The following is an 11,318-nucleotide window of genomic DNA, read 5'->3' as shown; positions in this document are numbered from 1 at the left end:
GAGATGATAATAATCGTTTGTATACGTTTTCACTTATATAATGTATACATCATTATGGGACGCGTCGTCATAAATAAAACGATTACACCTATGGAGGTAATGAAAACGAATCGGCATAAATAAAACGCACACGGCGATCAAGGCGAGTGTGCCTATATATATATACGTTTCGGGAAAACGTTTAATCTGTTTATAATACGCCGAGCACCGGTCGTGAACGTCGAGTAGGACGTAGACGTGCTCGTGTGCGTATAGATTATAATAATATTATATATATATATATATATATATATAGGTATATAATTAAGCGTCGGTCGTTATACCGGAATACAATAATATTATAATATACACGAAACAAACACGGCAATGGCATTTACTACACCTCCTACAGCTACTATTACACGATTATGATTAATAATAATTATATCGTAACTGCCGAGCATCATCGATGACGCGCGCGCGTATATACCGTGACTCGCGAGATAAACCGACAAAAACCGGACCGCCACAACTTTAATTCGTATCACACGCTATACGCACACACCATATAATGTTAATATCAACGTTTGACGGGTTTTTTTTTTAGTTTAATTTTTCGCAATGCCGTCTTCCGCCCTCATCCGCGTCCTTTCGAGCGAATTTCCCGAACGAAAACAACAACACCGGCGCAACAACAATATGTTATTATTATTATTATTATTATATTATCGTCGTCGTTATTGCTATACCTTCGTCGGCAACCGATATAATCGCGCGCCTGTACGGATGTACTGACGTCTATAACGTCTATAACAACCGGTTTCGGGCGCATAATTGCCGGTTATTACGATGCGTTTTGGCGCGGAAGAATTCGCGATCGGAACGCGCGCGGTTTACCACATATCTACGCGCGTATATGCTTGCCCAATTTATATGGTCCGATGACGAAACGTCGGTTTCGAAGTAAACGTGTAATTTTACGAGTTTCGGGCGAATCGGACGAGGAGGAAAAATATTAAAAATTAAAAAAAAAAAAAAATCGTTTTCCCGACACCCCCGCGCGGCTACGGCGCAACAACAACAACACGACGACGGCGGCGGCGGCGGCGTTGAAGACGTTACGCGTGCGTATATATATTATTATTATAATATCATATAATTCGTGCGAGTAGGCGAGTGGCACAATTGTTTTATCGTAATAATCATCACACGACGATGACGGAGATAATCGCCGGTCGTTATTATTATTTATTATTCTATAATTTATAAAATTATTTTTTTCTCGTTCTCGCCGAACTCGCGCGCCAGCGTCTCGGGCGACGTGCGATTGTCAAGGTCGAAGTCGCGCGCTTACGCGTACGGGCTGATTCTGCAGTTGAAATGGCCGATCATCGGGTGGCAGCCCAACACTCCGACGCCGAAAGCCGTAGCCGCAGCAGTGCCGTGTCGTGTCGTCGTGTGCTCAGGTGGCCTATAGATCGTATTAATATATTATAAATTGAATAAAAAAAAAATTATATTATATTAGGCGGTATTATAGGTATACTACCTATATAAACTTCTACTGACCCGACGCGCGCACTGTGTAACTGCAACGCACTCGGCGGCGATTCGTCTCACTGTGTTTTCGGGGTTGTTTCCGAACCATCACTCAGTCGCATAATATATAGTCTTGTTTTCCCTGACTTTCGTAAGGGATAGCAAGTTTTTCGCGTGGGCGATTGCTGTATTTTCGTATACAATACACCTCACGTAATTGCGCATAATATCGTCACGATCGCCATGCACGTGATGACTATCAAGTCCGTGATGACAGCCGTAGTCCTGGCGGCCATCGTCTGCACGGTCGCGGGAAAGCCCGCGAAAACCAGCAGACTGGGTAAGTGTGCGAGTTCTCGGCGGGCGACAGTCCTGTTCGATGATAATTATATAGTTTACATCATAATATGTGTGTACAACGATCGAAGCGATTTCGAATTGTCTGCAGATTTAGAACTTGCGAGTAATCACGTGTCTGGCGGAAAAAAAAACTCTCGAACAAACGCGGTTCGTGAAACCGATGGCACCAGCTCTACCGACACGATTTTGTGTTCGCGTTTAACACGTGTTGTCGATAAATAAATATATAATTTCATGATACGATATTGCAATACCTGTATATCGTGCAGGTAGTATGATACTGTATCGCTGTATTTATTGGAGCGCTTCTCGGAGTGCTATTCCCCGGAGGTCTGTGCGAAGTATTCGATTTATCGATGCAACACATCAATAGCACGTTTGATTATTATGTAGTGTTTTTAACCATGATATATATTTCAATGTCCGTGAATGAAAAACTGTCAATTCAATAACGACACCTAATATAATACACGAATTTAATATTATTTGTCTTGGTGCCTGAAAAAAAGAACTAAATAATATCAAAATTGTTTTCAGTCGACACCTATAGGATTACAGTTAATAACATGATTATGTTTTTTTTCTCTACAGAATCTTTTGAATAGGACCCGGTATATTTCGTTGAGTAGATAATATACTTTATAATATAAATAGAAATTGAATCAATCGATTTCAAATATTTGATACCGTGTTATGTAATTTATGATTTCAGCTAAGTATACGACGCTGTGCAAGCTTTCAGACCCAAAATTAAGCCAATGTTTGACTAGCTTAATGAAAGATATTTTAAAGCACTCTAAATCAGGTACTTATATTATAATTTTAAATACATTGTATAAATAAGGATAGATATAATAATTATTTAGTTGAAGCCGATAAAAAATTACTACCTATAGATCTAAAAAACGTGTTTGAAGATAGAACGTAATATCATTAATCATAATACTATTATTTTAACATTTATATAATTTTTATTCCAATAAAATAAATTGTGTATAAATAATTTGTTTATTTTGCTAATAATGTAATATTTGTTTAACTTGAATTGGTTTTAGATAAATATATAATATATATATATCTGTTAAACTGTATTGCTTCTAGCTTCTATGTACGATCACATTATAATTTATAATAATATTATTCAAATTTAGGAATACCTGAACTTAACATACCTTCGTTGGAACCATTTGTTATTCAAGAAATTGATTTAAAAATATTCCAAGGTCTGGGTGCCTCTATTTTTGGTGGTACGGTTCAAAGATCCGATAAATCTAAGGCGTTTGCACGTAATTTGATTATCCATCATTCATCTGAGTTTGATATTCATGAACTTAAGTAAGTATCAACATCTAAAACGATTATTTAGCCAATACCATTGATTTTAAAATATACTTAGTATATTTTAAAATCAATTCCAATACCGAGCGTGTGGTTGTTATAATGCTATAATAATACTATATATTTCTATACTATATTATATTGTATTGTAATTTATTAATTTATTTTCAGGGTGGATATTAAAAAGAACGAATTCTTCATAGACCTCACTTTCCCAAAACTGCAAATAGAAGGAGAGTATGACGTAAATTTAATTATGTTTAATATGCCAATTAAAAGCACAGGACCTGTATACATAAATGCAAGTGAGTTATCAAATAGTTGCAATTTCAAAATAACTGTTCTACTGTTCTGTTTGGTTTATTGCTATTATTATTATTTACGCACGATAACTTTTCAAAAATAGTGGATAATTATATTATCATCTTAATATTAATTTACGGCACCAATATTTAACATAAATATATTATTCATATTGCTAATTGACATTTCTATAAAAAAAACTAACCAAAAGTTTTCCCCAAAACAAATAATACCATATATATATAGTACCTACCTATATTTCGATATATTATTATATTTAGTTAAAATAATACAAACTGTGTTTAAAGTATTTTCTTTATCAATTTAAAAATGTTAATTATGGTTTTACTAAAATAATAATAACATATTATAATTATTTGACATAAAAATTATGTGTCGAGCTATATTTTTGTATTTTTAGCATCATTATGGTTCCGAAAATGGAAAAAATATCTAACACACGATTTTAAGTTAACATTTTGAGTAGCGTAATACATTTTTTCGTTACAAACATTATTGGTAATAAAAAAAATACAATTTTCAATAATCATAAACAGAATTTTTTTTACGATACATAAACGTTTATCTATCGTTTTCTTTTTGTAAAAACTCACGTCGCACAATTTCTTGTACAAAATATTTTGTTCTTTTTAATGTATTATTGATTATTTTTACTAGCCTGCCGTAAATAAAACCCCAAGGTACGTCACTGCTAAGAATATTATAAATATTATACACATACAGAATTGTTGTATCAATAAATATTACTTTTAAATGATAGCCATAATTATTTAGCTTCTATTTTAAAGGTAAAATATAAATATTTCTTGAATAAAAAGTATTTTATTATTGACGAATAGCAAAATAACTAAATTTGAAAAAAAAAACACTAATTATAGATCATACACAATTCAGTATAATTATGGTTATATTTTAATTGAAGAAATCTTTTATACTATTTAGTATATAAAGTGGTTTGAATAAATCTATTGGTTTGAATAAATTGTTCAATCAGTATAAAAGTATTTTTTCCCACACGTTGAACATATAATGTATATTATTATACAAATAACTTTTTCAATTAAATATTTTTATAAATAGATGTAAGAAATATTATTTTCTATAATTGTTTGTGAGTAATATAACTCATCAATACATTATAAATAAATAAAATAATTACATTTTGTTTTTGGTTTCAAATTAAATGAAATGTTTAAATACAACAGAAAGTACTTGATATTTATGATATGTATTTTATATTTTCTTCTCTAAGCTATAAATTATTAAATATATAAAATTATACTATATTATTAATATCACATAAGAATTAACTCTAATCAATTTAAAATGTTGTCAATAATCTTGAATAGATAGATAAAATTATTTTTACACACTTTAAAAAACAAAAAGTAGTACTTTAAACAAAAATTATAATTTATACAATTTACGAGATTAATTTTCAATTAATTCAGTAAAAATTACAAATTACATAATAATATAACCGCTTGTGCAAAGTAATTTACTATACCAAACCTTGAACCCGTATCAAACCTTGAATTAATTAAACAATAGTAAAATTAACAAGGAAATACAATAATCCTAAATAGTAATTAAAACATTTTAATCGGCTTATACGATTTACTTTTTTTTTTGCTAATTATACATTTAAAAACTCAGTAAAAAAAATAATAAATATGATATTTTGATGAAAATCTCATGAAGTACAATTAAGTTATTTTCCTGTTATACTGCAAATAATTATTAAATTACTCAAGCATCTATTTTCCTTAAGCAAAATTTAACTTTCAATCATCAAATAACACGACACCAATGTTTTTATTGGGTCTGCAATATTTAATATTGTAGATAGTAGATCAGTAGTCAGCATTATTGATATAATCATAAAATGATATTATGGTTAATTGTCTCTTAACTAAAACAAATCTAATGGTAATATTCTAGCTGACATTGCAGTCAAAGCTACATTGAACGGTAAAACGATAAAGAGGAAGAACAACGAGTCTTTATTATTGTTCGACAGTATCGACATCAAAGTGGACTTTAAAGACTACTCGATATCGATTCAAAATTTGTTCAAGAAAGACCAAAACCTAAGTAAGCGAATACAATATCGTGAGACAACAAATAACTGATATTTATCTTCTTCTTGTTTTTATTTTTAATGAAAATTATACTTATCGAAATATCATAACGTTTTTGTATTTAAATTTTCAGACAGAGCATTGAACGATATTCTCAAGAGTCAAAAAGCTGAGTTGAGGAAATTAACAAAGCCAATGATCGAAGAATTAGCCGGTAAAATGGTGCTGTCTATGATAAATCAGATTTTGACCGGCTTACCGATTGAGGAAATTTTTATAGCAGAGTAATGTTTGGTATTACACCATATCTAATGGCTTACCTTAAATGTATTTATTCTTGATTTATTTTTATTGTTATGTGTATTTAATAGCTTAAGGAGAAAATTGTAACGAATGTATGTATTCGTATAAAATGTATTTTTTATATATTATATAGTTACCAATTTATGTGATCATATTAAAAATGGCCATTTTACTAGCCTTCTAAAAATATTTTACAACATTAGTATTCAGACTTATAAAAAACAAAATATTTGTGATTTTATATTGTTAATCTGGAAACAGTTGTTCGTAGGTAAAGTGTTGCGTAAGCTTTTCCACAGTATCTAATACGAACTCTTCAAGCACTTTTTGAATAATCGGTCTGAGCTCCATGAAAAACATTACGAAATTGGCATTTATAGCCATATTGAGTACTTCACCTAAGAGAAAATCAATACTTAAGATTAATTATGAACATAATTTAAGTTGAATACTTTATTTTTGATTTAGTTGAATATTATTTATATCATGTACCTTCATGTTTTATATTTTTTCAATTTATATATTAACGGGTTTTTTTTTTACCGATAATATTATAGGTAAATAAGTTTTATTTAATATTTTATGTAAGTTTAATTTTATAAATACCTTTATTTGATGCATTAATAAAATATTTAAAACGCTTTAATGTGTATTCGTTATTTTTTTATTCCATAGTTTATTTTAAAATCAATTCAATAAACTTACCTAAGTTTTTATCACCGCCGAATAAATTTCTTAGTTCTATACTGCCTCTGTTTATTGCAATTCTAAGCGATATATGATGGAAACGTATATAATTCAAACCGTCGATATCGATTACGTTTCCCAGTAGCGATACGTTGCATTTCACCCCATCTTAAATCCAAATCACTTTAGTATTTTTGAATAAACAGCTCCATAAAAAGCAATCATAACATTTAGAAAAAAACTCCCAAACACGACAATACACTGACACAAAAGAATTATGTATTATAAAGGACCGCAACGTAAACTTACATATATCCAAATCGAAATCTCCTTGACCTTTGATGATCATCCTTGCGATTTTGCCATCGATGCTGTAATTACCCAATACATGCATGTGAGGGAATCTCACTTGAAAGTTATACTCCTGTTTGTCTATGTCAGCTCTATTTTAAGTGTCCGATAATAGTAAATTTATATATTCTCATAAGTTCAATAGACAAGGGCATAATTATGTATTGTGTGATACTTATGCTTACATAAGATGAGTAATAGAGAAATTACTGGTTCCGGTGACTAATAAATTGGTGGTTTCTATTTTCAACCCATTCCCATTCGTTGGAATAAGTGTATTAATCAACATTGGGTCCATAGGGGCAACGTCAAATTCGGGAATTCCTTGAATAAATGGGAAATTAAATTTTAAAATTTTTTTAAAACAACGGTGCTTTCAAAAAGTACACAGTATAGTGCAATTAGCGTTAATACTATAAAAGTATTAATTTTTTACCTTCCGCGAGCTTAGTTCTTAAAAAATATGCTGAATCTATAATACATTTTGGAATGTCCGGATTTGAGCGGCGACAAATGTGTAAGTAATCAGCTAAAATCGATGAATTTTTTTTAAAGCAACACTTAATCATAGGATATTCGATAAAATATAATCAAATTATATCAAGTTAGATTTATCAACATGAAATACAATAATATAATCTAAACTCTTTATTATATAAAACAAATAAATTTAACCAATAATAACTTTTGTGTATAAAAAAAATTATGTTTTTATAAATTTTCATCTAATTTAAAACTTACGTATAGGCTTCAACTTTGAATAAACATTATTTACACACAAAACTATAATAATAATGGTGACATACAGAGAATTTGCCATTTCTACCGAACAAATAGTATACCGGTCAAATAGTAACTTCAAATATTTCGATTAATATGCAAATAGGATTTAGACGACCTAGTTGTCCTGCTATACTATAACTGATAAATATGATTTACCCATCGCTTTTATATTGACTCAAAGTTTGATGGTTAAGGACAGTTTTAATTGCGATTTTCTTAAACTTTTTGTACCTAAGAATTATGCTTTGATTAGTCTTTAATAACTATTGTTATTTAATCGAATCAGTTCTCACGATGACGTTAACAAATAGAATTCAAGGAAATTGAATTTCAAGGCTAATAAAAAGTTACATTATAAACATAATATCAAATAAATAAATAATGTTCAGACTTTGTATAACTCGATAAGAATTATACAAACTAAGTTTAAAAAAAAAGAGTAACGACAGCTGTGTGATTCACGAGTATTAACTTCCTGGTCAGCTTTTTAATCGTAAATTAAATACAAACAAACAAAAGCCAACAATATTTAATATTAATATATATTATATTGCGTAATTAAATTCAATACGTTAATATTGGCTTTAACTAGACTGGTAAAAACATGATTAGCAGATGGTATGTAAGATAAATAAGTTAAATATGCACAAAATATTTTTTATATAGATGATTTAGGTAATTTAATATATTTAATTAAAATAATCGTTCACTGATTAACTAGTGAGATCATTTTAGTTTACTATAAATTATATACAATGTGAGATCATCTCATTTAGGTATTATCATAGCGTGCATAACTACAAAAAAGTTTAGGTACTGAACAAATTAATAATTAATCATTTACATAAACTACTGAATAATATATATATAAATAATGTATAATATTAATATTCATTTTTTTAATTTAATTTAATTTAATTTAATTTAAATTTAATCGTATCTGTCATTCAGACATCATTGTAGCTTATAGAAAAGGTTTTTTGATAAAATGTCGTCCAAAATATTATTTAATATTTAACGATTAACAATTTAATTGCATATATACTATTAGCCCTACATCTGTGGATATAAAAATAAATGATTTTCATAGGTGAACCGTGAACATCGACCTTAAATAATATTTTGCTTAAGTCTTAGATTGTAACTAATGGCTATATACTGTATCTCAGCCGCAAATTTTGTAACGAATTTTAAGTATAATTTGTGAGTAGGATTGCTGGCCCAGGAATATGTCCTTACTAATGCGTAAACAATAAAAATTCTATAATATGTGAATAGAAACTATTTTTCGAGATAACCCTGATGTATAACTCAATCACAAAGTGTTATTTTTACAAATTTCAAAGCTATAATGAACCACAAGTCTATAGCTTTGCACTTCTTTTACAGTTAAAAGTTACGAAGATTCGATGTATATGCAGTATTTTAAAGCTTATTTTAACCTACCTAGTAAATACCTATTGAATTTCCAATCGTTAATATTTGAAAATAATTTGAATTGTTTAACCAAAAAGTATTTTCCTAAAAAATAAAAAGCACTTAATATTGTAATGTTAACCATTAAATCGTGCAATAATCAAATATTTAAACAGGTAAACAACTAATATATTTTAGCTCGAACAAAACATTCAGTAGGAAACAAGTTCAAAGGAAATTAAAATACAAAAGAAAACCTACACGATAAAGCATAAAAATCTAACAAAATAATTTTAAACTGTATTAAACAAAAATGTTATTCAAATAATTATAATAATTTAAAATATAACATGATTTCATAGTCAATAATATGTAATATACATAGTCACATTATAATAGTATTTAGATCTGTTTGATTATAATGTTATAATAATAAATTATTGATTTACCTTGGTATCTGTTTCCAAGTTGGCTTAAATATATTAATAAAGATTCCGTATTCTAAAGATTTAAATATTGGTTGAAAGCTTGAACATTAAATAATAATAATAATAATAAATTACAAACGAGTAGCAAGAATGTGGCAACATGGCATAAAATATTCTATGCTCAATCGTGTTGGCAAAAAGGTATAAGTTCAATCGTGCTTTACCGAAGAATATAAATCACATTATTGATTGGAGACTGAACCGAAGAATCGTAGATAACTTCGTAATCGTTCTATGAATATCACTTTAAATTTAAAACGGTTTGTTATGAGTTTATGACAGTAGTTTTATTTTTTTTATATATATCGAAGACTACGTTTTACATTTCACACTTGAATTCGAAGAATTATAAGCATTAATTATGTTCATTTCATTACTTATTAGTCATTATTTATTTGGGTCATTAATATTGTCGTCGAATTCGTAAATATGTGTTTATTTTTTATTGACCAATGCGGTTATAGCCGGGGTGGTTTTGTTTTGATATGCCTCGTGGTTATTAATAGAAATTATATAATCAGCTTTTACGAAATGAATAATTACCTGCAGCCACAAGTGACCTTGAGATAAAAACGATTCAAAAACTACATATTTACGATATGTGAATTTATGTTAGATTTATGGCTATCTCCTGAAATATAACTTATTTATAGAATGAAATTATACTAATAAAAACTTAAATTTTAAATTTATAAAATTAAGATAAATACATTTTAAATTTTTAAATATTAAATTGGAATAAGAGTAATAAGACCCACAGTATTAAGACACATAAAAAAATATATATATTAAAGATTTTATTACAATAAAATCCGTTCCTTACTAATTATTAATATTATTATAATTAATTTGGAGACAACCCAATAGTACGAGTCGATCGAGTCGTTAGTGGAAGATGTATGGAAATGGACAAAAATCGGTCAGTCAACTAATTATTCTTTTTTGAGATAGAGTTTAGTGTATAGATACTTGGCTTTGGAGTATCGATATACAAGATACAAGGTACAATTGTATCAGATATCCTTGTCAAACTTGCCTACGTGTTGATGAATGCACAATGGTGCATACCATATTTCGAGTATCTAAGCCCGGATATAATTTTGAAGTTTTGAACATTTGTTTTTGTGTTTATATTTTTGTAAATTTATCATATATATAAATACGTATTCTTCTTTGTTTTGTGTAGAAATATAGCAATCTAATCCACAGCTGTGCAATAGTGTGTATTTTGACACAAGTGAGGACGTAAACGTTAAAGTGTAATATAGGCATTATTTATAGTATAAAAACCTACCTTAAGTTTTTTTTTTCTAAAATACATTTTTCAAACTTCAAATTAAAACATTTTTACCTAATTAAAAATACCTTAATTTTAATTATTTTAATTTCAATAATCAATAATATTTTTATTTATTAATTTATTTGAATCAAAAATAACAATATATAATTTATCATCATACTTGAGAAAAAAAATACATAACTGAAAACATATTTTTAAATTATTTTAATTTTACAAATAATTTTTCATACGATGAAATTACAATATATTATAATTCGATACATGCCCCCTTTAAGAATAACAATTTATGTGGGGCAAGGAGTTCATATTTAGTTAGAATATTAATGTGTAAAGATGAAAATTGAGAAAAAGAAAATACTAAATAAGTTT

The 11,318-nt window shown here is 28.4% G+C and overlaps 2 protein-coding genes across 2 annotated transcripts; one reads left to right on the top strand and one right to left on the bottom strand.

The window, feature by feature from the left end:
* The first annotated feature begins 1,374 nt into the window (after positions 1–1,374).
* On the top strand, positions 1,375–6,570 carry LOC132930941 (uncharacterized). Its single transcript, XM_060997066.1, has 6 exons — positions 1,375–1,858; positions 2,591–2,683; positions 3,030–3,213; positions 3,388–3,521; positions 5,482–5,634; positions 5,755–6,570. The coding sequence occupies exons 1-6, from the start codon at positions 1,762–1,764 to the stop codon at positions 5,907–5,909; spliced, it is 816 nt and encodes a 271-aa protein (XP_060853049.1). The 5' UTR covers positions 1,375–1,761; the 3' UTR covers positions 5,910–6,570.
* Positions 6,491–7,865, bottom strand: LOC132930944 (putative beta-carotene-binding protein). The gene is made up of 5 exons (XM_060997069.1): positions 7,704–7,865; positions 7,399–7,491; positions 7,148–7,286; positions 6,921–7,054; positions 6,491–6,779 (listed from the first exon to the last, which is right to left on the bottom strand). Exons 1-5 carry the CDS (start codon positions 7,780–7,782, stop codon positions 6,601–6,603), a joined length of 624 nt encoding a protein of 207 aa, XP_060853052.1. The 5' UTR covers positions 7,783–7,865; the 3' UTR covers positions 6,491–6,600.
* Between the last annotated feature and the right edge of the window lie 3,453 nt (positions 7,866–11,318).

The sequence above is a fragment of the Rhopalosiphum padi genome, chromosome 4 (genome assembly GCF_020882245.1).
Source record: "Rhopalosiphum padi isolate XX-2018 chromosome 4, ASM2088224v1, whole genome shotgun sequence".
NCBI classification, from domain to species: domain Eukaryota; kingdom Metazoa; phylum Arthropoda; class Insecta; order Hemiptera; family Aphididae; genus Rhopalosiphum; species Rhopalosiphum padi.
This window is presented reverse-complemented; position numbering and strand designations above follow the sequence as displayed.

Bases quoted from the DNA above. Each gene is read 5' to 3' on its own strand.
- LOC132930941 (XM_060997066.1), top strand. From the start codon at position 1,762: ATGCACGTGATGACTATCAAGTCCGTGATGACAGCCGTAGTCCTGGCG. The intron at 1,859-2,590 runs GTAAGTGTGCGA...TTATGATTTCAG, and splicing joins CGCGAAAACCAGCAGACTGG to CTAAGTATACGACGCTGTGC. The intron at 2,684-3,029 runs GTACTTATATTA...ATTCAAATTTAG, and splicing joins TTTAAAGCACTCTAAATCAG to GAATACCTGAACTTAACATA.
- LOC132930944 (XM_060997069.1), bottom strand. From the start codon at position 7,782: ATGGCAAATTCTCTGTATGTCACCATTATTATTATAGTTTTGTGTGTA. The intron at 7,287-7,398 runs GTAAAAAATTAA...CATTTATTCAAG, and splicing joins AAGAACTAAGCTCGCGGAAG to GAATTCCCGAATTTGACGTT. The intron at 6,780-6,920 runs GTAAGTTTACGT...TTTGGATTTAAG, and splicing joins AGATTTCGATTTGGATATAT to ATGGGGTGAAATGCAACGTA.